We start from the raw sequence: 27,462 nt of genomic DNA, 5'->3' as shown, positions 1-27,462 counted from the left end.
AGTTACGACACGATCACCTAGTAACCACTAACGTAAACTGACCAGAAGGGTCGTAAATACGAAACCCGATCCGCGAAGTCGGATCTTTTGTGCAGCTGCCTCACCGCTCGCAGACTGAACTTGTCTCGAGATTGAGAAGACAACCTTTGCGAATTTTAAAGGAATAAAGAAAAGGGGATAGGAATGTGCACGCAACAAATGGACAACGTGGGAAAGCATCGATGCACGCGACTGGTGAAAAGAGACTGGAGTTCATAAATAGACAACGAACGCTTCCTCGAGCGAGTGGGATAAATCCGTAGTTTCACACATTTTTATTTGGTAGGTTGTGGAATTTGCATGTCATCATTGCATGTGGTCATATTCATATTTCCAATGTTTTCTACCGTGAAATGTGTATGAACTTGTATGAACTTCTGTATCGAAACGGCGAAAGTAACTTGATTGCTAAAGCGAATGGATGGAGAAACTTTTCTATTTTGCACTGATGATAATGGATCACAAACTGCTCGATAATAATAGTAATTATTATTTTTCATTATTATTATCATGTCAATAACCATTCAGCTATTTCGTATTATTCTTATCGATCACCAGGGTGAAAATTATATTATCAACATCTCGTTCTGTGATCGTGTAACGTTACTTTAGAGTGCATCACATACACGTTTGCCATTTAGGCTACTTTATATCACACTAAGTCAAAGTTCCCGAGTGCATTACTCAATGTCCTCGCAGTTTCGTCGCTCTTGTTTACCTGCTTTTCTACTACTCTATATTATCCGCAGTTCAATATTCTTTAAAGTCTTCTTGTCCATGATTGACGTGGCGAATTGACCATTGAGTCCAGCGGTCAGAGTTTGAACGGTCAGCTGCTGACATGGTTTAAAACACAGACGTTTACAGGTCTTACTTATTGTTTTTGTGTGAACGATAATTCAACGTCATCTCTAAATAAAGAGAACTTAAACCAGTTTGTTCAGGCGTCCAATAAATCACTGTCAAAAAAAATAAATATATATATTGCTGGTTTAACTTAAAAAAGTAAGTTACCTGGTTGCCTTAATTTTGAGTTCATTGAAAAAAAAAAATGACTTAATACAATGAAGGACAATTTTTACAGTGATTTTTTTTTTTTATTGTAATTTTTTATTATTTTTTACAGTGTGGTAATATTTACAAAGTTAACACTCAACTAGTGAACTGCACAGCGAGTGGGTGAAACGATGCTTTGAAACAAAACTCAAGTAAAGTTTCTCTGAGCTGCCTGATTTCATTGTATTGTGTGTGTGTGTGTGTGTGTGTGTGTGTGTGTGTGTGTGTGTGTGTGTTGACAGAAATTGTATGGCAGATGAGTTTGGAATGACATCAGGGCTCCAGACTGCGACTTGTGCGTTCAGAATACAGGCAAATGTCGCCCAAATCCGATCTTTTTTTGCTCACGTGTGACTTTTCTTATGAGAATGTGAACGGCACAAACCACATGGAATCTGATCTTTTTCAATTCTGATTTGTGCCACTTCCATATGTGGTAAGTCTGGAGCCCTAGACATAAAGCTTTGTAAATGATGGTGGTAGAGCTTTCATTTTTGGGTGAACTATCCCTTTAAGGGTTGTTCATGTAGGTCACCCACTTGCTTTCACACACTACAGCCATCAATCATAAGAGTGTAAAGTGCAAGCTGACATCTACCCCCTCACATTTGTGCTTGGCTTCTGTTCGGTGAGGTTTCTTACACGCACAGCATGGATAATTTATTGCTCTTTATCTGGTTGGGATAGTGACTGTTGTAGCTGCAGAATAGCGGCTCGGCCGCGTTGTGTGATCAAACATTATTGACTCGAGCAGTCAATAGCTGTGACAACTGTGGTTTTTCATTTTCAATACCACAGAGAAGTGGAACTTAAAGCAGCACGCAACACAATGAATTGCCCAGCACGCATTGTTTAAACATTTATAGAGAAGTAAGAGAGCCTCTTTTTAAAGACACTCGCGTATAATTTACATTTGCTTATTCTATTCTTGAGTCTATGTTGGCTAACTTTTGGTTTTCTTATGACTTTTTGGAGTCCTGCAAATAGAAATTTATCAAAATATTGTGAGAGAGTAGAGAAAAGTTTGCATAGTGTGACAGGGCTTATTTGGCATCCCCGAGCATCATTGTTTCAATTCATTTGCGAGGGTAAATGTTGAATATTTTGAATAGAAACTGGATTTATTTCGCAGTGCTGGAGCCCAGGTTTGTTGTGGAGCTTTGAAACTGGTGTTGATGAATCATCTTGAAAACCGTCACCATCTGCCAGACGTTTTCCAGGTCTGTTTACCTCTCTCTGCATGATGTGCCTTATCCCTTCATAAGAAGTTTTGCGCTCTATATACTAAGTCTTAAAAGTTGTAAAGCAGCGAGAGCTTTGTGTCTTTTTCTGTATGGGAAACATGTCCGGTGAGAAGGCTGTTTTGTTATCTGAGCTCTCTTTCCATGATGAGGTGTGGTTTTTATTGGACCTTTTTTCCCTCTCGTAAAGTGCTGAGGGAGAGGCAGAGAATGACTACAGCTTTACTCACATGAGCCTCAAAGAAACCCATGAAGAACCATCAACTCGCATGTTCCTGTCTTAGGGGCCATTCACACAGAACACGTTTTTTCCCATTCCACTGCACTACTTTCCCATTGCTTTTCAATAGATACAGTAGATAGACGTGTTTGATCATTGTGCTCGTGTCTTTAGGTCTTGCAACCAAAGATAGCCTGCAATATTTTTTTCAGCAACCACACTGTGAGATGATCATGCTAAATTTCTGACACTGTCACAGAGACTAACAGCGACACTTACACAGTGATCCGACAAAACCTGACAAAGTGTCACCATCTGTTGAGTTATGTCGGTCGTCTTTTTGCAGTTAAAGGACAAGTTCGGTATTTTACACTTAAAGCCCTGTTTACAGATCGTATCTGATGAAATAGAACGGTTAAGATAAAAATTTGGACACATGCTGCATGCTGTCCCGAGAATTTTAGGTTTATTTCGCTTCCCCCCCCCCACCCCCACAATGGTTGTCTATATGCACTGGAAGATTCCTTCCTAAAAACACATTAAACTTTCGTTTACAAAGACGTGAAACTCACCGAGTGGTCAGGGGTGTTCACTGATATGTTCCATCAAAAATCGCTGAAAAAGATGCATTCCAACAGGTTTTATCGTAGTTTTTGTCCAACTCCATTGACTTAATAGGACGTGCTGTGAGACCGCAGCACCTTTACGGTATTACTCCGCCGCTTCTTCTTCTGCTTCTTCTGTGTATTCAATGAAATGCCCGTGGTTTGCTTGCAATTGGCAAAGGTGCATTATCGCCACCAACTGGGCTGGAGTGTCTATTATTCAAGCTCTCAACGGAAGAATCACGGGTGTGACGCGTTTGGCAAAATAGGTCCACAAAAGCGAAATAAACCTAAAATTCTCGGGACAGCAGCATGTGTCCAAATTTTAATCTTAACCGTTCTATTTCATCAGATACGATCTGTAAACAGGGCTTTAAGTGTAAAATACCGAACTTGTCCTTTAAAAGACGTTCAACTTTTAAAAATCACGTTTCTAGACCTTGCTCTCTTTTTTGTGGCGTTTTTGCTCTCAGTGGAACAAAAACTCGTTCTGTGTGAACCTACTGAAGGTTTCATGCTTACAAATTGGCTACAAACATCGTCAATTGATTGCTTTATTTCTTTGCCATTTTCAAAATCCTTTTGTTTTTCATTTGCTTCATGCCAGTGCCTGTGTCAGACATTCGTCTTTGGTTATTAATTTGTCTCACTGTGTTTTTTTTTTGTGTGTTTTTTTGCATATTCATTATTACAGGCTTTGTTACAAAAAGTACAACAATATTGTTTTGTCATTACGCGACAAGGCATTTCCTGAAGATTACCATAATTATTTTTAACTAGCAGAGCTGCTATAAGCATTGTGGTTTTTATGCACGTTTCCAGTTATGTCTATTGAATAATCAGTGTTTATTACCTTTGGGTAAAGAAAAAAATCTATGCATGTTTCTCCACATTTTTAGTTATGCAGTTGTTTATGGGCTGACATTGCTGTGCCATTATTTTAGTTTTCCCCCAACCAGTCTATTAATGTGTTATCAGATATTTCAGATCAAACCGACTTTATATGACACGTAAAAACAAAATCTGTGGTTGAGCGCTTTACATGCTGGTCTCTTCCTGTCTAAGTCTGTGTTAAGTGGGTTAGACTTTATGCGGTAGTAGTCAAAAGTCTGGCTACATGAAGACTACCAATGCAACAAATGCCAAACACACATAAACACTTTTATTATGAAAGACTTGTGTACTTCTGTACTTATTTAGGGAGGTTTTGTTCTCATAAAAAATGTCTCTACCCTACTTTATCCAATATTTAGTCAAATACTGTATTCAAAGTATGCATGCTACTGCCTTGTTTAAAACAGTCTTTAAAATTCAAGTTAGTGATGTAATCACTGAGTCATATATCTCGTTTGACTCTGACATATTTGACTAGCCCGATCATGCCTGGACTTTCTGCTGCATGTGCAAATTGACTATGTACGAAGGCAGATTTTTGCTCCTAAGTGAAAGCTGTAGAAACCAGACCATTAATTGTGGGTTTTAAGCTGTTCTTTATTGCAGAACATGACAAACACTGAATGTTAGGAGTAAGAATTGTTCGGCCAACACAGATTTTTCACTTCGACTTGAACCCAACTTGTTTGGTGAATATACATTTTTAATGTTAACTGAAGACCTTAAGCTATGATTACTATAATGCATCTTTTGCATGGATATAATTATATGGAAGTCATTGTTTGAGGCAATATGTAATTGTCTTATTTTTTTTTGCCTCGTCCCACATTGTTCTGGAAAGAGTCTTCTCTTAGAGCAACAGTTTTTCTTGCTGGATATCAAATGTCATCTAGAGCCTCTTATGAATGCCTTTTAATTATTTAATGTATTGTAAATGTTTGTCTTAATAATTCTAATGGGCTAAAAAAAAAAGGGCATTGAAAATGCTTTCAAAAAGGTCAAGTTTGGGGTCAGTAAAATGTTTTTTTTAATTTTTTATAAATAAATACTTTTTCTCTACAAGGATGCATTTTATTGGTCAAAGGGGACAGTAAAAACAAGTATAATGTTACAAAGGATGTCTATTTCAAATAAATACTTTTCTTTGAAACTTTCTGTTCAACAAAAAAAATCTTAAATCGTGTTTCACTGAAGACTGGAGTAATGGCTGCTCAAAATTCAGCTTTGCCATCAAAGGAATAAATTAGATTTGAATGTTTTTGTTTAAAATATATTTGATTTAAATTGTAATAATCCTTCACAATATTACTGTTTTTAGTGGATTTTGATGAAATACATTCAGCCTTGATGAGCATAATAAACTTCTTTCAAAAACATAAAAAAATCATACAGACTTTTGAATGGTAGTGTACTGTAGTGTACATCACTGAATTTGAAGTGTTAAGACGTCACAGTGAGTGTTGCCATATACATTTTTAATAATTCCCACCATTCTGTTTCCCTCTCCACAAGGCTGGGCTTTGAATGTTAGATTGAAACATAAACTGACACAAGAAAATGCTAACGTGCATATTGATTGTTCATCCGTATTCCCCGATAAACTCTTTAGAACAATCTGTTCTCTTTAATGCATCTGAAAGAAGCATATAACCGCATCATTAATGCGTATGGCTTCATTAATCTGATTTAATTTCTCTGTTTCAGGTAAAGCGGATTACTGATGTTGCAGCTTAATGCCTGAACTCGACTTAAAACCAGAGAGCCCTCCTGTAAAACATGGTGAGAGGGGCTCTTGAAACCGATGGGCTTACCAGGCAACATTGCTGCCAGCATGGACCACTCTAACTAACGTGAACGTGATGGGGATGATAATTATATTACACATAGCAATGATGGAACACCCACATTGACGAAGATTAACCGCATCCATCTTCAGTGCACTGCAGCCAATCAGCATGCTGCGGTCGCTCAAATTTGGCCGCGTCTACCGATGTGGCAAGTTCCTCTTCATCGTAGCGCTTTTTGTGATCCTGCTGATGAACACTCACAACCTGTTCGCCTCGTTTCAGAGGAACGAGCTTACTGACCGCCGATTCATCGGCCTCAACAAGTGTCCGGCCTGTTTCGGCACTAGCTGGTGCCGCAAGTTCATGAACGGCCAGGTGACCTTCGAGATGTGGGGTCGCCTGCGTTTCCTAGACTTTTTCAATGTGAAGAACGTCTATTTTGCTCAATACGGAGAACCCAGGGAAGGGACGCGCAGGGTCGTGCTCAAGCGCCTGGGCTCCAACCAAGAGCTGGCAGAGATCGATCAGAAGATCTGCAAACGGGCCACTGGTAGACCGCGCTGTGATCTCATTCAGGGTATGTACAAAACTGAGTTTGCCCGACTTAACGGGGACGTAAGACTGCTGACCCCAGAGGTGGTGGAGGGCTGGTCGGATCTGGTGCACTGCCCCTCGCAGAGGCTTCTGGACCGAGTGGTCAGGAGGTACGCGGAGACCAAGGACTCTGGAAGCTTCCTGCTGAAGAACCTTAAGGACACGGAGCGAATGCAGTTGCTGATGACGCTGGCGTTCAACCCCGAGCCTCTCGTGCTGCAGGTACTCGCACACCAGTCGATAAAACATCTGCTTTAAATGGAATTTTCAAGTTGCTGAATCTTCCTTTTGATGCAGAAGCACTGTGTCTGATGCCTGCTTGAAAGTTCAAGGGATTAACGCTGCATCTTTGCATATTTTACTGTTCTGCACAAGGCTGTGTAAATAATAGATACTTTGTGTCTGTCGGTGGTCACTAAGAGATTTCTCTGCTTTGGGCAACAGCATGCTTGTCCTGAAGAATTCCTGCAGACATAAATCATGTGCATTTGTCATTCCAGAAGTAAATCTGCCGTTTAAAGATACGGAGGTGGTGGATTGTTCTCAAAGATTGTCCAAAACATGTTTTGGTACGACACAGGTTTCCTACGTAGAGTTGTGCGATATTGACAAAATATTCTCAATATTTTCTGGAATTTTGTCAATAATGATAATTAGATATTATTTAGCTGAGTGTGTGCTTGATTGGTTTAGGACAGCTTACTCCCAAAGCTTTTCACAGCAGTGACACAATTTAACCTTTCCATTGAGGGGGGATGTTATCCCCCTTAAATTGATTTCCTGGGGATTTTTACGTTTTATAATGGCAATTTTTTTATAACCTTATTAGTTGTATACGTCGTCTTATTTCAAATTCTTATATGTATTTAATAAATCCAGTTAGAATAGACACTGATACAATGAAATTAGTATCAACAGAATCCATCTTTAAGATGCAGAAGTTACAATTGCATAAATCATTTTGTAACAAAAACAGACTAATTATTACCTAACTATCATTTGATATAGCCTACATAGAAGACAAAACTCATGGGTGGGATTGGGGGCTAATGATATATCATAGACGATACATATCAATATTTCCAGTTTCCACTGTATTTTTTTCTAATGTTTTCATTCACACCAATGAGAGACCTTGACAGCTCTCTTTTTTTGCAGCCCTCGGTCTGGTATTGATTTTTACACCCAGCTAATCTATTCCAATTTCTTTTGCGATTGACCCAGCTTGTCGAAGGCCTGGGCAAACAAAAGGACATCTCTGTGAGAGCAGCCAATATCCGTTCTCACCTCCCATCATTCACTCCATCTGCCACACCTCAGGCATTCTAGGTGATAAAGGCAATCTGATCTCTCTCCAGAGAGCGGGTCGCTCGATTTGATTAGCAACATACAGTTTAGCCCTCCATTTGCCCTGCAACCTCTGCAATGGTTTGGTCAACATAATGAAATGTCATTAGTTTGCTGTGGATGCTGCTAATGAATTGGCTCCTAATCCATAGATGCGATTAAGTGTGATCTTCACCAACGCTTGCTGTTCCTTCCTCTGCTGAAAAAACATGATGTTCAAGCTAACAGATGCTTGTCTCCTCAGAATGCTCTAAATCATTCATCAAACTTCCGGAAGATAAGAAAAGCCAGTTTTTCTAGTTTGCCAGAAGTTGTAGCAACCTTTTGCTGTTTCAGAAAGGCAGGCAAAATCTGCTTTCCAATCAGAAACCTGAGGCAGCTGGCTTGCTGTCAGTCGGTGTGTACGAAGGTCCTTCCAAAGCACCATAAAGTGCTGAAAAACATTGAAGAAAAACATGATGATTGATTAAATCATGCAATATGTGAGACAATAGTCCCAAAAGTACAGTATGTCAAATCATTAGAAATCATATTTAAAGTTGGAAAGTAACTGAAATAGAGACTCATCTTTTCTTTCGTATTGTGACTTGCGTTCGAGTGAAACGGATTATCGAAAGAGAAAAAAAGGAAGAGCGGGGACTGGGTTTTACCCACCGAAAGTTGATTAGGATGGAGGCAGATCTGAATACGAGCTTGCATTCGATGTTAAGAAATGGGTGGGTTTAAGCAGAGTATACGATTTGCTATGAGCGCATCACTGCGGAACGTTGGAGTTTTTCCCTCTATTGCACCTCGCTTTTAAATCACTGTTTCGGATAGTAATATGGATAGGAATGAACTGAAAGTGCTCTCTCTGCTCTGCTCGCTCCATGCCGTTATGAATGCCTGTGCGGTCTTACACATTTTACTTTTACTCGAATTTGCAGCAATTTGCGGGATTTGCTTGAATGGTGGGTTCATTATTATTCTTAATGAAAAACACAAATAATCCTTTGCAGGTTCCCTATTAGCATTGGGTTCAAATCCCAAATATTGCCAAATAGGTGCTTTTACATTTCGCTTTGAAACCAATTCTTCCGCCATCGTCTTGTCAGTCAGCTCCTCACTCTCGTGATAAATGAAATCTGATTGTGCTGCGACTCTTTCAGCTCACACTGCATTGGCCAGACACGTTCAGTTTTTAACTGTAGTGTCTGTTCTCTAACTGAACTAAACTATTTTTATTACTATAAAAATTCAAAACGGCGGTGGGGGGCAGTGGGCAAGTGGTGTAACCGTTGTTGCGGCTGAACACCGTCAACACCGAATATCGCAGCAAGCCTAGCCCAGTCTATTCTTTACTGTCACCAGAAATGTAACTTTTTCAAATGTTAAAATCATTCAGTTATTGTAAACTCTTGCACTATGCATATCACAATCAGTGTTAGGTGCAACTAAAGAAATTAAGAGTAAAGAAATGACTCTTAATTTTTTTTTTTATTTAATTGGAGTTACTTCTGATGTAATGGAATTAAATACTGTATAGACTGTAGAACAATTCTGTATAAATAAATAATCCAACTCCAACATCCTCCGTTGAAGATGTAATTAATTACTTTTTAGAGTAGCCTAACTTACCCAACATTGATTGCAATACATTTCGATAATGCAGAGATATTGTGCAGATGCAGCCCTAACTTTGAATACAGTTCTTATTTTCCAGTAAATACATTAAAACATGTGTTTACATTTCAGTCACTCTGTTAAATGCCATTTTTTATTTCCACCAATGGTTGATCCACACACACAGGATTGTGGGATATTATACAGTAAGCAACAAAGTACAGCCTTCAGAAACTTTTTTTTTTATACCCTGACATTGCATTTGGACATGCTTTGTCTTCCTACCTTCATATTCTGCTTTTGAAGAGGTTTTGTACCACAGTGGAGACAGGGCACGCTATATGCTCTGTTATACTGGATTTCTGTACGTTGCAAAGCCAAATTTTGATTCTATCATACGACTGTTTTCCGTTAGCCCTGCAGGATGGATCTGGAGTCACTCACGTTCAGATTTTTGTGGTCTGTTTATTTTTAGGTTTGAGTAAAAAAATAATAAAAAGAAACGGAGTAATTTGTTGTGTTTGGAGTTGACGAGAGGGAAAAGAGCCTATGGAGCCGGAGACGAGCAAGACAGTGAGAGGATTACAAAAATAGCGTGTGACAAGAATTCAGATGCCCCTTCCTGGAGAGGTTTTTTAAAGGCATTTTTACTTCTATTCATAGCAGTAAAGGTCAGACACACAATTTGTTCCTCTTAGCCTGGTATTGTGTCAGATTGTTGTGAAATATGTGTCCTCTGGAAAAAAAAGCTGCTTGCGCTTGACTTTGCGCTTGCATTACTCGCGCCTCCTTCCTCCATTGAGAACGTAGCCCATCTGCTCGGTCAGGCTGAGAATAGCACAGGCAGAGCCCTGAGGGTCACGTCCATCACGGCATTAATCTTGCACACAGCCCAGTGTGCTCGGTGTGCGCCTTCTCTCCCTTCACCTGACAATGAGGTTATTATGAGGTTGCCATGCCCAGAGCACCTTTCTAAACAGTCCCAGAGCTGACAGGAGTCGACTGCTGTTTGTGTGGAAGGCTTTCACAAACAAGACTGGGTTACAGCAAGGTTGTTAAGGAAATGCCTATTATTTAATGCATGTAAACCGGTGAACTCTTCTTCCTTTGAAGAAATTTGTCCAGATTATGCCAGCAGTATTTAAAAAGTGTTTTTGAAGTGATTCCTGGAATGAGATTCTTGAAAGTTTTTAATTTAGTTTCGCCTTAGGTTTTTAAAGTATAATACCTGTTTGGTCATAAAAGTCTTAATTACTGGTTTATGTCTTAGAGTACAAATAAATATTTAATTTATTGTTTGCAGATGTCTTGCATTTGGGGGAAGAGAGACAGAACATGATTAAGGTACATTTATAATGCAGAATTAAAGGAACTCTTGAGTAGAGGATGAAGGGTAAAATATTTAGTATAACTACTGTTCAAAAGTTTGGGGTTGGTAATTAAAAACAAAAATGTTTTTGAAAGAATTCTCTTATGCTCACCAAATTTTCTGACCAAAACACTTTGAGAAGCACTGCATTAACATTAATTAATCGTACATATTACATACTAAAAAGCACAGCTTCTCTAGTCTTAACAACTCGTGCGAGTCTCAGAATAGGCCTCGTTTTTTTTTTTTTTTTTTTTACTGACAGCTCTCTTCCTTCTGCATCCTGTCTTTCTTCCTCTTTAGCTGCTCAGCTTTTGTATTTTTGGCAGATCAGCTGACAGGCATGGTTATGTTGCATCACGATGTTTGCTTTTTGTCATCCTGATAAATATTTGTTTTACATTTTGTGTAAATTCTAATGTTGCTTATATGCCTATGTGGCGTTTTTAATATGGTTTAAGACAAACTATGTGCAAATATATTGTATAAATATATTTTCTCCTTAAAGGAACACTCCACCGTTTTTTGAAATAGGGCTTATTCACCTTCTTTCCCACATTTAGATAGGTGGGCAAATGCATTTTTGTCTCAGTGCATGCATTGTTTTAGTTTGACAGGGTCGGCGCTAGCTTAGCTTAGCACAATGAATGGAATCCTTTGTTGCCAGCTAGCATGTCCTGAGTAAAAGTGATATAAAAAAAAAAAAAACCCACCTAATTACTTCTTGTGGCCTGCGTATTCACAAGTACAAATAGCGATGCAGATTAACACTAGACGATTTCCTATGCAGATATTGACTTGGGACTATATTAGGGGGAAGCACAGGTGAAGCACTGCTACTTGGGCGCAGAGATATCACGCCCAAGTAGCAGTGCTTCGCCTGTGCTTCCCCCTAATATAGTCCTTAATATATAAGTCAATATCTGCCTAGGAAATCGCCTAGTGTTAATCTGCATCACTATTTGTACTTGTTGTGAATACGCAGGCCACAAGAAGTAATTAGGTGTTTTTTTTGTTTTTTTTATATCACTTTTACTCAGGACATGCTAGCTGGCAACAAAGGATTCCATTCATTGTGCTAAGCTAAGCTAGCGCCGACCTTGTCAAACTAAAACAATGCATGCACTGAGACAAAAATGCATTTGCCCACCTATCTAAATGTAGGAAAGAAAGTGAATAAGCCCTATTTAAAAAAACCGTGGAGTGTTCCTTTAAAACTACAGTGAACCAAAGACATTCTCAAAAACGCGGTTTGAAATCACTGATGTTTCTGTGACATCACAAACTTGTAACCAATCACATCAATGTGTGATCGTCAACGAGTGGATCTCTGAGCTGGTGTGAGTGAGTGGAGGCGGGGCTAATTAGCATTTTCACATAATCACTTATACATAATGAGGCAAGGGTGTAGAGTTACATTCAAGCTATTTTATGGCATGAAGAATTTTTTTTCAAGGAAACAATGTTAAAATATGTCATTTTGGTGATCAAAGATGAGTTTTAAGGGGTAAAATGATTGACTACAGGGGGACTTTAAGTAATGCATTTTCAATAGAAGTCTATGGGACGAGACATTCTGGAGGGTTTAAAAGCAGAAATGTGCTGCAAAAAATATTAATTCTTCTATACAAAAATGTGTTACTTGAGCTATAGCCTAGCCTACTACATAGTATTTTCAGGACTAGACAGATGATTATACATTACCAATGTAGTTCCTGTGGATGACTTTTTCTCATTCTCTTTCTGTATCATCATGGGAAAGTTACTGAGTTTTGCACGTACAAAGTTAGTGATTTTATTGCCCTATTCTTAGGTTAATATGTGTAATATTTAGGTTTTGTTGGGTAAATGTTTGAATCATTTTTGTACTTTATTCTGTTACAATGTCTTTCCCAATTGATTTTCATTGTAAGTGTTTAACTGTAAACACAAATATAGTAGAGGTTGGGAATGGGATCGGAAAACGTTGCAGGCAGGCTTTAAACTAGCATTTCCCGCATGAGCATCAGTGTGTTGTGCTACAGCTTCAACATACCCATATTTTCAAAATAGCACTGCTGTATACTTTCACAGTTTGTCACATTGAACATAGCCATCTGTGCAGAGTTGCTATTCCCTCCTTACACGTCAGCACCAGTTTGACAGACTCTATAATTGTAGAGAGTGTGAGCAAACTGTGTTGCAAGACAGGTTTACTGTTAAAATTAAAACATGAAAGAAAATAGATAGTTATGTAAATGTTTATCATTATTGCCTTAAGAAATACATTCTACTGTATGTAACGTGTTTGTTCAGTTTTAATTTAGTTTTCACCCTGTTATATTCCTGTTTGCCTTTGTTCCCTTTAGTTTGTCTCCATGGTTTTATGATTGAGTCATACATTTTACGTTAACTATCCCTGTGTATTTAAACCCTCTGTTCATTCAGTGTCTTTGTCCGGAATCGTCTATGAGTTACCTGATTGTTATGCTGTTTCCTGAGTTTCTCTTTCCTGTGATCTAGTGGATTTATTATTAAAGACTGTTTAGTTTGTACTCCTCGTCTTCATGCGCTCATTACAGCCGCCGTTGTGACACTGTACAAAATCACAATTTCTTCAAGTTAAGCCAAACTTTTATTTCATGGGTTGGCGTGAAAACCTTTGAGTTTATGTGCATGTGTAGTAGATGAAACTAAGTCGCTCATTCACAGAGACATTTCATCTTTTTCACATTAAAATTCAGACCGTCCATATCGTGAGTTGATTACATTCTGAATTTTAACTGTAAATTGCATCTCTGAAATCATAGGTTCCTAAATGCATATGAAAATGATCATATACAGACTGATAAGACCCATCTTTAAATCAAGTAGGGTCATCGAATTATCAACAGTCTGATACTAATAATTAATAAATCTCTCTCTCTCTCTCTCTCTCTCTCTCTCTCTCTCTCTCTCTCTCTCTCTCTCTCTCTCTCTCTCTCTCTATATATATATATATATATATATATATAGCCATCATCAGCAGGTTACGTTGGAAGAGTGTCTCTTCTTAGATATAGATTACTCGCACCTGGCGCGTCTGTCATTATGTGGTGTTGATGGTGCTTTTATTAAAACAAACCTTTCACCTGCCCACAACCACCTATTCAGTGTGTCACGCAGCCATTTGGCCATTGTTGGAGTTTATTAAAGAGTCGAGTACAAACAGACGCACATTCCTATTCTTGATGGGCTAGAATTTCCACTGAGTCAGAAAAACAAATAACGAACTCCTCTGAAACGGCTCTCTCTGCACGCTCTTGTTTGAGTTGCTTGTGTTTGTCACTTATTCCATGCTTTACTGATCTGACAACACTCTGTAATGTAATTAGTCTGATTCTATTACTCTTGAAAGCACGTGTAGCGGAGACTCCTGAGGCTTCAGGTGACAATAGTTGACACTAGACAGTAACCTCAGATTTAATTTGCCCTTGAATGTGTATGCAGCTTTTCATATCGTTCATTTTCCTTAAACCGTTTACAGTTGTTTGGAGATTCACATGCAGCTTTAGAGAGTTTGAGAATCGAGGATCTCTTTGACCTTTCTTGGTAAAGCATCTCTTAGAAATGTATACTTTTTGTATACTTTAATATACTTTTGAAGGTTATGTACATCGTCATCTTACAGAGTCCTTGATGAAATTCTCTGCTCTGTGGGTTAGTGTAAGTGTTAGTCAGAGTCTCAATTATAGCAAGAACAGCACTTCAAGTTGAAAAAAGAAGCTTGTTTCCGGACCATGTTAAACGGCCAACTGCAGCTCAACGGGTTTGTGGTGCTGGGGGCTGTTTTATTTCAATGACATTTTTGGAGCTGTTTTGATTTTATGTCATAACCTGGTTTCACTTAAATTTAATGGATTTGGTTTTCCTTCATGAAATTTGATAGCAGAGTGTAGCAGAACAGGAGACATGTGATGTTTGACAAAATCAATGCCGAATGTAAGCAGAGAATGTTTAATACAAGTAAAATAGGACTTGACTTTCAACTACACAGTTTTTAAAAAAATTTAAAAAAAATAGTCATGAGCTGTGCTTGTTCCTCTGACACACAAGCTTGTGAAGTTTTCTAGAGGAGAATAGAGACCTGTAAATTAACTAGATTTATTTACTCTTTACTTTTTTTAAACATGGACTGAATACTGGAATTGTAAAATATAATCTTTGTGGTTTGCAAAATGCTAGAAATTATTATAGAATTTAAACAAAACTTGGTATATAATACATGTTTTTTTTTTTTTTTTTTTGGTCACACTAACATACAACCAGATATCATTCCTATTTATTTTTTGTTTGTACAGCTAGCAAGTGTTTACATAGTCTCGTCATTTCGGTGAAGGGAACTTTAAAAAAAAAATTAGTTCAAATGTAATGTGGGTCGCCCACGATCCCATCAGAGCATAAGGGTTGAGACTGAATGCACGGATCCAATATACTGTTACATATGCGTTTTCTTTCTCAACTGTTTACGTTCACTTAAGATATACATGACTGTTTATGAGCATATTTGCAAAGATGGGCATTCTGACTGTGTTTTTGACCGTTCAAGCCCAACAGACCTTATTCACAGCAGCGCCATCTTTGATCTTTAATGGGAATGAAAGCGAGGCTGTGTGGGATAGACATGCATCTCTTCTGTGGGTTGTGCTGTTATTTAAGGTGATTTTTGTATATATATATAATTATTTATATAATATATAATATCTCTATCTCATGTTGTCTATTTATCAAATGTTCTCTATTTATCAGGTGTTAATTTATTTATTTTGTCAGTGTTGGGATAAAGAAAAGGAAAATAGTGAGAATTTGTTGGTGTTCATCTATTATTTATAAAGTTCAACAACAGAGTGTAGAGGAAACCACTTGGATTCTGCACTGTAAAGTTAAATTTTTTATATTCTTTAGTGGAGTATATAGTGGGTTTTTTTTTGTGTTTTTTTAAGAACAATTCAACCTCACTGTCACACAGGACATGGCCTTTTACAAACACTTCATAATGACGAGTCATTCATAGTGAGGAACTTCATAATGATGTGTTCCCAGATATAGTTTCAAATGTAGCGACGCCATGTTCTCTTCAATGTGAAGTTGACCATTTAGTCTTTAATTACCAAATAAACAATAAATAAATTGTGTTGGGGACGGAGTGTGTACTTTGGTTAGTTGGTACATTATGAGCATTAGAGCTGGTGAAGGCAAGAGAAACATATGAATCTTCCAGTGGGTTTTGTCTTTGCGTAATTCACTTGTGACCCTTAAAAGATTCAAGGACAAGATGAGTGTAATAGTTTGGACACATCACTGAAATGCCTCCTGCAGTTATCAGATTTATGACATTAGGAGTGTAAGCCAGTAAAATACGTGACTGGTTCGCTTTGCCAAAATGTCCATCACAAAACATATATCGTGAAAAGCAGGAAACGTCCCCTCTCCAGCCCAGACCACAGAGGGCCAGATGTTGGAGGCTCCGACTGGTTACCGAATGCAGTGTTTTGTCCTCTAAATTATTTGAATCTCTGGGATTAAAGTTTAATGGTCACTTATCCATTTTTAATGACTGAAATGGGGCTATCGAATATCCACAGCACTTAAGAAAAGTTTGGTTCACCTACTTTGCTCCAAGCTAATGATTTTGCAGTTTATCAGTGTCTTAATGTAGATCTTTTGCTCTAAATTTGAGAGGACATGCTGTTTTTTTTCTTTACCGTGTGTGTGTGACTGGAGAACATCTCTCTTACCTTGACTCTCTCTCCTCATGTTTCATCTCTGCAGAGTTTTCCTTCCGATGAGGGCTGGCCATTTGCCAAATACCTGGGGGCCTGCGGCCGGATGGTGGCGGTGAATTACGTGGGCGAGGAGCTCTGGAGCTTTTACAATGCGCCCTGGGAGAAAAGAGTAGATCTGGCCAAGCAGCTGATGGACATCGCCGAGCAGCTGACCAACAACGACTTTGACTTTGCCCTTTACCTCCTAGACGTCAGCTTCGACAACTTTGCAGTCGGACCCCGTGACGGGAAAGTCATCGTCGTCGATGCAGAAAACGTCATAGTGGCAGACAAAAGATTGATAAAGCAGAGTAAGTAATGACTTCGTTCCAGTGTCTCGGTGCTCTTGGTTCGCTTTATGACATTAATAAATTGCACAGGAAACTGTTATCCAGGTTAGACGGTGTGTTTATTTATTTATTTATTTTGTCTACTTTCATATGTTCTGACCCACTTTCAGTTTTCTAGGGCTGTACTCAACCAAAGAAAATCTTGGTCGACTGAAGTCCTGAAATTTTCGACTAAAAATCGGCTAAAATCGACTAAAAATGACGGTAGAAAAAAAAAAACGTTAAATTAATTAGATGCGCACTGTGCGCAGTACTTGGTGGCCTTGTTGTCCGCCTAAATGAATTATAAATAAACATAAAAAACTAGTAGGCTATTTGCAGTATATTAAATCGTTTTTGACGTAATTATTTTGCACTGAAATGAGTCTGATGCTGCGTTCTATTATTTATCCGTGTCGGAGTTCCGACTAGAAAGACAGACGTTGCCTAGCAACACGCACCAACACGACCCCTTTCCTCGGATTTTGCCGATTTTGGACAACCGTGAGGACACCGAGCAAGAATTCCGATACGGAATCCAAGATGGCTGTGCCCTGTGTGACTTGTTTTCATTGTTTTTGTACCACTTTGGTTGTTTAAATTATGTTGTTTAAATTTTACTCACTCGTCGTATTACTGCAATATCTTACTGCGTCCGTATCACTGCCTGTGGGTATGGGAATCGGTCTTGTTGTGAGTGCAATATTGAATGAAGCCTTGTTTCAAACGGGTGTTACGAATGTGGCTAGCGTTGCTAACAGAAGGTAAACTAGTTAATTTACTAGGTGAAGCACATACTTATTTTGGAGCGCCTGGTACTCGGCCAGTGCTACCATAGCAACAGCTTTCCGGGTGGCGTCCATGTTTTTCTCCGACTCGGACGCGCAAAACATACCAGAACGCTTTAAGTGTGGAAGTGACGTCATGTCCGAGTCGGTTCGTTGACAATAATAGAACGCACCAAGACACTCGAGTCTGTCGGCTCTGACAGCGTTGCATCACGTGCACCTGCGCAATAGCTTATGATTTCCGAAAATAGTACTATGTTGTCAACTAGTGATATCATCACAAGAACTGTTGAGGAATATGCAACATAATTTAGACAATTATTTTTGTCATGTATTATAATAATAAGTTTTAACTGTCAGACACTATCATTTCACCGTGCATGTCCTCGCACCGAGCGAGGCTGAACATGAGCTCAGCTTCGCAGCTGAGACACGAATAGACTGTTAACTTAAAGCTTTTACTCTTAATAAACACAAAAGGCACGTCCACTTTAATAAAAAAAGAATATTTATTAAACAAACCAGATCAAGAGCAGAAACGAAATAAAGTGCATAACTGAAAAATAAAGCATCCTAGGCTCAAAACTAACACAACCAACAGCACAGCGCAATTGCGCATTAGGCTCCAAATAAAAAATAAAAAAGTTAGGTTATAACACTAAAACATTGAAATATGCAAATTCTGATATGTTCATATAGCCTACTCAAAACAGACAGGGCAAGCTAACGCAGACAAGTGAGCTTACCACTTTTAGATGATATGTCATGTTTGTCGTCGAGCTGTGGAAAACTGTTGCTTGCAAACTTTGCATTCGACCTTTTTCCTGTTATCAATTTTAACAAAATGCTGCCACACTGTCGATTTCTTTGTTGTTGACATGTTAGAAGAGGACTGACTATTAAACGCTCTCACAATTAAATAAATAATATTCAGCATCAAACCTTCTATAGTTATCGCTCTCTCTTGGGTTGGACTAATCCAAAAAAGGTGAAAACAAGGGGGGTGTTCTGAAGACAGACTGTTACAGTGAAACAAGGGTCCTCTGAAAACACCCCCATTAGCAGTTAGTGCTTTCCACCTGATGAAATGAGCGCGCCTCAGCGCGGCAAAACTGATGAAATGAACGCGGCAAAAAATCAGAATTTTGGTCGAACCAGAACGTATTGACCAATTAATCGACTAATCGACTGGGACAGTAGCCTACAGCCCTACAGTTTTCCCTCAGATGGGTTGGAGCACCTGTTTTTTGGCCTTCCACGTCAACATAAATGTTTCTCTGACCTTTCAGGCAAAATTATCACAGTCTAGTAGTGACATTGCACAAACTCTGCAATTCGGCACTCAAGTCACGTTTATTTATGTACCACTTTACACAATAGATTGAAAGCAAGCAACTTTAGTGTTGAACATGAAAAAAAAAAAACAGTGACAGTGTCGTGTTCGATTAGGTTTACAACAAAATTTTCTACTATAAAGCGGCTTTCCAGTGTGTACATTTTTACTCGCATCTAACCTCGACGGACTGAACAGAAGAAATGAATCGAAGACTATTTCAACGTCAAAGAAGGCGGAGCCTCAGAGCCACACCTACCCATTACGTAATCGCCACGGACCAGTGGTAGTTTGACTGTGTTGTGTACCAGCCAGAGCAAATGTTTCCCGAAAGTTTGCTTTTGGCAAGCTCTTTTGTACTCCCAAAGCAAACTCCAAAACAAATTGCCTTATTTTCTTCAATTTCGCTTGAAGTACATTGCAGCCTTTAGTCACCGCTGTTAACTTCCGATTTTTGTTCAGTGCACACGTTCGCTGTCTGTTCGCTCTCCATTCTTGTGAATTCTCTTATAAACAACGCAGTGCAGATCCAATGTAAGTAAGAGATTCATTGTGCAGTATAGACAGATTGAGTGATTGTAACAGGAGTTTCTGCCGGAGTGTATAAATTGCTGTAGGCGGAAGTCCTAGAATATAATTTTTTTTTCCTTTCTGCGTATAATTTATTCCCAGTTTGAACAACCATTTTGTTTTTCATGCTACTAAAATAACCAGTGTTAAGTCTTGATTTTATAATGCATGAAAAAACTACAACAATCTAATTCATAAATGTTTTTTAGCTTGTTTCATCTACGTAGCCATAATCTGACATACCGTTTCCTCAAACAATACCGGTACCGTTTCATTTGATATGTATATTCTGTGTAGGCTGTTTACATTATGCAATTGTTGCGTAAAAGCATGTATGCCACCTTTGAGCTGCATTAAACATAAATGCCATGTCTGATGCCACTTCTGTTCCACATTTGCAGTATAAAGATGGCTTTTGTTTAAGTTGATAAACTTGTATTGGTAACTGTCTATAGTATTCTGATGTATTGAAGTAATTGGTTAGCCCTTTCAGCGCTAATTTTTCACTGCGTGCCTTTAGTAAATCCTGACAGTAGTTTTTAACGCCTAAAGAGGGTTGGTGCTGACGCAAGCTGTTAGTAAATCTGGCCCAAAAATGATAAATAATACCCTTACAAAGGTATTTAAACTATTGTCTTCTGTAAATTATGGAAAAGCTCATTTATGCCCCTGGTAGAGCCCCTAATTACTGGTAATAATGCATGGGGTTTAAATTTCAGTTTCACGTTTGATTAAGTATTGCTATTGAAGCGTTTGTATTGCAACATATGAACGTGGCCCAAAGCTGCACTTTTGATTCTGAACGGTAGCGAGTTGGCATGGATTGGTGCAGTGCTGGTCCAAGTACGGTATGTGTGCCAGTGTATCTGCCATCCAGAGAGGCCAAACTGGGCTGGCGGATGAACTTGGAGCATGTGTGCTACATAACAATGGCTATTTGCTCCAGCCTGCCAGCATTTATCTGAATGGAGCTCGTGTGTGTGTGCGTGTTTGCTCGCAGATGGGTCTTTCTGAAATGTTAGATAACAAGCTTTTTTTTAAATTGAGTTTCTATTCTGAATTGACGTGTGCTTATGTCATATCCCTTCACTGGACTTGTGTGGGCATCAAGGTTCCATCAAGGGCACTGAATGGATGTGCTTTTATTCATTTTTTTATTTTTTATTTAAATTTAGTTCACTCTGCTGATAATAATATCTAAGTGCACTAATTCAAATTAATTAAACATTAACCTTTTAAGAATTGCCGTTCATGGCTTCAGAAACGATTTCCATTCACTGGTTCCATCCAAAGGTGGTTTCTGCGTATATACACTTTTATTGAGAATATTTGAAGGTCTTGAAGTGTTGCCAATTGTAGTGGGTTTAAGATGTTTTGAAGATTGTTTAATCTGTTTTGTTCACACAGTGAAAGTCAACGGGGTTCTTTTGTATTCCATAGAAGAAATAGTCATACAGGTTTGAAATGACATGTTGGTGAATAAATGATAAACTATCCCTTTAATTTATGACTTTCCTTCAGCTCTGAAACAGTAGGCTATTTTCCCATTTCATGTTGTTTCTCCATAAACCTCTACATGTGATTCTCCACACACACACACACACACACACACAGCAAAAGAGAAAAGCAATGAAGCCAGCGTGCGCTCTGATTGGCTGTGGCACATTAACTCCTCTGGATCTCATAATTGGCTCCCTCGAGAGTGATTGGCAGCATGGTGACTTCATTTTCTCTAATTAGTTATTGGCACAATATTGAGCTGTGTCAAATGACCAAGACTGCAGATCCCCCACTCTTTAAGGCACTTTATGACTCAATATAGTTTTGCTGATGAATCGATGTCACAGCAGCCCAGTCTATTTCTGCCCCCACCACCTCCTCCTAAAGGATCCTCAGCTTTATTGATTTGTTCAGCATTAAAATGTGTGGCCAGAGAAGAGATGCACCTGCTGTCTGAAGAATTTCTTATTTGTCTTCTTCCAGTGAAAAGCTAAATCAATTCAGTGTCTTTATTCTGCAGATCGCCACTCAATTGTAATGTATGTCGTGCTTTTTGAACTTGCCTTCAAGAAATAAAGCACTGTGTAATGTTAAAGGGTTTCTTTTGTTGTTGCTGTTGCCTGCTGTACTGAATCTAACAGCAAGATGTTTTTCAAGTTATTTGGACCACCAGCCAAGTGTTCTTTTAGGAATTGTTTAAGGCTGCAGTTTTAGGTAATGCAGCCTTTTTAAATTTGATTTAGTTAAGAGTAATCAAATGCCAGTTTACAATTTAATAATAGCTACTACAATAATTGTAGTAGCTATTATTACTAACCCAGCACTATAGGAAGAACTAACAGTGACGTAAGTGTACATTGATTGGTCGAACACATGCCATACAAATGTCATCTTTTAAAAGCCGTGTAAAGTGTTTTAAAGTGTTACAAGACATAAGTATACAGAAAGCTAATGTTAACGACATTTACTTGTGACATTTGTCTTCGCTGCGTTCTTGTCTCTGCCTCGATGATATGTAGCACCACAAGTTGGAGATTTCGTCCCTCCTTTTTGCTCTTTCATCACATAACTTGTATGTCCACATTCTATTTCTGTTATCATGAAACCCACGACTCACAACAAAAACACAGCTCTGATCACGACGTCCCCCACGACTTTTTAAAGTGTTACAAGACATAAGTATACAGAAAGCTAATGTTAACGACATTTACCTGTCACATTTGTCTTCGCTGCGTTCTTGTCTCTGCCTCTATGATATGTAGCACCTTAAGTTGGAGATTTCGTCCCTCCTTTTTGCTCTTTCCATTACATAACTTATATATCTACATTCTATCTCTGTTATCACAAAACCCACAACTCACAACAAAACAAAACAAAAACACAGCTCTGATCACGACGTCCCCCATCCTCCAGTTGTTGCCTTGAATGACGTTGCTGTCGGCTGGCTTACATCACCTCAGAGTTCCTGCTGGCGGTGCGAATGCAACCAGGATAAAGGCCCTAGGGGGACATTTTGTTCCCGGGGAACTGCCCTGGTGGCTTGTTCCTATAACTAAGTTCCTATAATTACCTGATGCAAAAGCCCCTATTAATGCACTACTACAACTTCTCAACTTCAACGGGCTTCTCTTTGTGGTCGTGATTTGAAGTCTCTAAGTGGCGTCTTAACTTGTTTGTCTTCATACTGTCAGAAGCTAATGTTTTGAGGCGCGCAACACAACACACTGTTGTCTGTACTGGTGAATCAGAGGGCGAGATAGGCCTTGTTTCTTGACTTTTAACCATGTCTACACCGGAAGCGACGGCCGCGGCGCAATAGCTTGAGGCTGTCTACAGGACTCGAGAAATCGAACGTTGCAAATCTATTTGTCCTTTGTGTCAGAAGTTGCACAAGCGCAAACGGGGCATCAGTGTACTCTAAGGGATTTGTCGTGCTGCACCACATCTAGTGTAGACAGCATCACTGATTATAATGGTTTCTATTGAATTTTGCCGCGACTCTCGCGGCTAGTTTAGACACATTGTTTTGGTAGTAGATTATCATACACTTTACGTTTTCCTGCCACTGGCAGTCCTTTAACAAACAACTCCATGCTTAGTTCAGAACCATGCATCATTCATGTCTCCCTGCAATACTCAATTCTGATTCTTCAATCATGGTATCTAGTGGTCTGTTATTGCACAACAACCACTACAACTAATAACAGACCAATTTTTGCTTTTGCTGCTTTGAAGCAATCTGCATTTTATAAAGCACTATATAAATGAAGGTGACTTGACTTAACTTTACTGCTGGAGTCCTGAAATATTTTTGTTCGCTTATTTTTCATCAGCCCGGAATTGCCTTGATAATAGCACTGGAGCTCTCTTTTGGTCAACTACTTGGTGATAGATATGAGTTTATCTTTTACTAGTAACGATTACAGCAACTAAGCAGAAAAAAGAACAGAATTGAAACTATAATAATCTTCATTAATCTATAACCTACACTCTATCAATCAGTTAGGGCCAGATTTACTAACAGTTTGCATCAGCGCAAACCTTCTTTTGGTGTTAAAAAAACGACTGTGAAATATTAGCGCTGAAAAGGCGTGGACTTTCTTTTTTTCTTTTTTTTTTTCTTTTTTTTTTGTAGGAGTTCAGACGCAAAATTTATGGGAGGAGAGTATTTAAATGAATTATGCAAGGTGATTTACTAAGGTTTGCGCACGTCAATTAACTGGTATTTGCGCCATTATTTACCGCCCAACAGGAGCACATTTTCTTGGTAGATTGTGTTGGTCATTATGGAAATGATCCGGCTGCGTCTGTTCTTTAATTTGCACGTCGTCAGGAGATCATGCGCAGAACTTTCCACTCCCATCTGCGCTTTTATGAGATTTTGCTCTCACACTAATTTACCCTGTTTAGTAAATCTGGCACTTACTCTGCAGTGATTTATACTGAAGCTCTAAGTATACTTTGTCTGGCCTACATGCTACATCAAGCTACCACAGCTACAAAACCATAACAGGTGTTAGGCTGTTTTGATTAGCTACAAGAAGATATTGCAATAACAGCTTTTGATTAGCCGGATTCCCCCTGGGGTCCAATATGAACTGTGCAGCGCAGGGGTCCTAACTCTTCATGACACACCAGCGCCGTTTCAGTTCATTCTGCCCTGGCTCCACTTCATAGGGAAAATAAAATAAAATCTGTTTATTTTATTTTATGAATTCCATTTGTTGTGAAACTTTACTTGGCAACAATTTATTAAAAGCTTATTATTAAATACATTTAAATTTGGATAAATCCATTTTCCAAATTCACAGTTTTCCATTTTAATTTGACTGGATTCCATTTAAATTTTAATAATCAAAAAGCATGTCTATTTCTAATTCATAAAGCTAACAATTTATTAACTGATTCAAATTTTTACAATAATAAGGCCTTATGAACTTTAAATTTTTTCTAGAGATGCACCAATACGGAAATTGTCCGATACCGATAATTCATTATATTTGAAAGCCGATAACCGACATATTGGCCAATCCAGTTTTTTATATAATTTTTGAGAGCCTGAGAACAAAAACAAAAGTCTCACCATTAAAAGCCATGTCCCAAACACAATTATAATTTTATAACAATTAACGTTATAATTTCATGTAGCCTATATGATAGACTTGAACTGTACGTTGCACTGAACTGTATTTTCCTTTTTTGAAGTGATTCATATCATATTTTAAGCATTCAAAACCATCATGTTGAACAGTGGGCATCTGAAGTGTTGACTTCAGATTTCAGACTTCAGATTTAAATAGTCTTTTTGTGGTTTAATATTCACAGACACTAGTACATATCATGATGTGATTAAGTGTACAGCTTTACGTATGATGTACTCGTCAAATTCATTGACATTCACTGTACTCTAAAATTCCATTTTTTATGACTGGATTCTGCGATTCTGTCCAGGTTTTCTGCAATGTGGAAATCAAAAGGCTCTAACTTCAGTCTTCAATATTTAATTCTCGAAAATCTAGTTTCACCCCAGAAACATGGGTTGCAAATATCATTTCATGTTGATTTTAAAGTTTGTTCTCATGTTTTATTTTGGCAAATATTATGCACCCTTTGACTGTTTTTTTTTATTTATTTTTTTTATCCACTCAGATAAACCAGAGAACTATGACGTGTGGTACGAGAGCCGCTACGAGGAATGCGACAAAGAAGCCTGCCTCTCCTTCTCCAAGGACATCCTCTGCTCGCGAGTCACCGTGGACCACAACTACTACGCTGTCTGTCAGAACCTCCTCTCCAGATTCGCCACCTGGCGTGGCACCACGGGGGGTCTCCTGCACGACCCCCCTGCTGACGTGCTCAAAGACGGGCGTCTCACGACCCTGCTGGACGAGTGCACCAAACCTCAGAAACGTTACGGCCGCTACCAGGCAGCTAAAGAACTGCGGGAGTTCCTGACACAACTCACACAGCTGAGCAATACTAACAGGTAGTGCTGAGAACGGGGGACGCTGCTCCTGCAATATCCCCTCAAAAGAGACATCAGAAGTACTTTTACAAATGTGCTGCCAGATTCTGGAACGCATTTGTACACATTCAAGGGAGTTGCTGTTTCGTTGCCGCTATCAATCATGCCAACATTGGTTCCAGTCCTGTCTCCGGGGCTAATTAAGAAGTTTGCACATGAACACGGATTAAAGGGTCGTGTGAAAATCAGCAGACTAGAGGCTCGAACTGCTGTGATCGCACTTGTGTGTGTCTGTGTGTGTGACTGTGAACTGATGCTTCGGTGAACCCTCACTGCTATTATCGGTTCTGATCAGAATCCTATAATACGGTTTCTAATTAATTTATAAATTGGGTGCTGTAAGTGCACCGTGAGCTGTGGTTATTACTGATGTGACACAGGGAATGGTGAATCTTAAAAATAATGTTCAGGTCATGTTTCACCCAAAAAATAATAATATTTTGGCCAGGAATATAAATATATTTTAGGAAAAATTTGGTTTTGCATATTATCTCCCAAATTTCTCATTATCATAATGCCAAAATATAAACTTTTTTTTCTCTCGTTTGTTTATTTTGTTTAAAATTTTTGCTTAGTTTTGGGGTTTTGTTTAGTTTAGTTGTTTTTATTGTTTTGTTTTGTTTTCTTAGTTTGGGGGTTTTGTTTTGTTTTTCTTTTGACTTTTGTTTTTTGTTTTGTTTTGACTTTTGTTGTTTTGGGGTTTTTGTTTGTTTAATTTTGTTTTGGGTTGTTGCTTTATTTTTGTAATTCATGTTAATCTTATTACGTTAATACTGTAAATTTGAAAAATAATGTACCAAAATATTTTATTTAAGGCAGTTTAATACTACCATGATGTTTTTGTTTTTTTTACATTAAACAATTATTATTAATTTTTTTCGTTTGTTTTTTTGGGTGAAAAATCACCAGGACATGTTTTTGACAGGATTTGAGATTCATCCATTTGTGTTTTCTCTATATTCAAATAACCACCTGATTTCTTTGCTATGGGAATCTTGGTGAAGTCTTAACTGAATTTGAAAGTGTTCTTGGTCAAATTATGCCTCTTTTCAAAGGAAAATTTGATCAAGTGTTTCATGTTACAATGAACCTTTTGGTGAGACATTGATGCTTTTTGTAAAAGTGGCAGTCAGTGTCAATGATAGTAGTTGGACGACATGATTTAAAAAAACAAACCTGGAAAAATATTACAAAACAACAAAATGGAGTTGAAACAACCGAGTATGCAAGAATAAAAATACCAAAGAATATTGTCACCATTGTGTGGTTCATTTTGTTCTTTTAGCAATGCTTTGACCAAGATTGTTCAAAAGGGAAACCACAATAAATCTCTTATTTCTCTTTTCTGTTCATAAACCTTTGTTGTTGTTTTTTTAACCTTCTTTTTGGACCGATGCAGTTAAATTTTTCATAAGCTGGCAACCACGACATACCGTCACATTCACTTGCACTTGCATTAAGTTTACAGAGACAAGTTGCACTACATGTTCAGATCATAGTTTTTCCTCATAGACTCTTTAATTTTTGCCCTCTTATCAATTTTGTCCTCTAAAATATTGTTTGTGTGATTTCTGTTTTGATGCCCTACTAATGTTACCCATGTTTGTAATAAGCAATATTGGGAGTTGATTGAGCTTAATGAACTATCGCTTTAAAAATTCCTCATTTCATATTGGTTTGAAGACATTCCAACCTTTGAACTCTGCTGTTTATGTTAAAATTTGAGTTATTTGTGCATTTTCTGTAAGAAAAATGTCTGCTTTCTGTACGTGTTTGTTCTGAGACTGTGGAAAAGTCTGGTCGTACTGTGCCTTTCATTCAAAAGTTGTATTTTCGACTGGATAAGAATTTAAAAGTATATTAAAGTTTATCTATACTTA

The 27,462-nt window shown here is 38.3% G+C and overlaps 2 protein-coding genes across 3 annotated transcripts in view; both read left to right on the top strand.

The window, feature by feature from the left end:
- Nucleotides 1-11,630, top strand: part of pcolce2a (procollagen C-endopeptidase enhancer 2a) — a 118,902-nt gene extending 107,272 nt beyond the window's left edge. Inside the window, exon 11 of the transcript XR_014206668.1 lies at nucleotides 11,263-11,630. The gene's annotated coding sequence lies outside the window, so the exon portion shown is untranslated. The remainder of the gene's footprint in view (nucleotides 1-11,262) is intronic.
- Nucleotides 45-27,462, top strand: dipk2aa (divergent protein kinase domain 2Aa). 2 transcript variants are annotated; one of them, XM_082172412.1, is made up of 4 exons: nucleotides 45-321; nucleotides 5,760-6,658; nucleotides 16,545-16,848; nucleotides 25,207-27,462. In XM_082172412.1, exons 2-4 carry the CDS (start codon nucleotides 6,011-6,013, stop codon nucleotides 25,545-25,547), a joined length of 1,293 nt encoding a protein of 430 aa, XP_082028538.1. In that variant the 5' UTR covers nucleotides 45-321; nucleotides 5,760-6,010; the 3' UTR covers nucleotides 25,548-27,462. The 2 variants fall into 2 exon arrangements, with proteins under 2 accessions (XP_082028538.1, XP_082028539.1); XM_082172413.1 differs by lacking the exon at nucleotides 45-321 and adding an exon at nucleotides 1,329-2,315.

Source organism: Leuciscus leuciscus (genome assembly GCF_965113295.1).
Source record: "Leuciscus leuciscus genome assembly, chromosome: 6".
Classification (NCBI taxonomy): domain Eukaryota; kingdom Metazoa; phylum Chordata; class Actinopteri; order Cypriniformes; family Leuciscidae; genus Leuciscus; species Leuciscus leuciscus.
The sequence above is the reverse complement of the archived record's forward strand: the minus strand, read 5'-3'. Positions and strand labels throughout refer to the sequence as shown.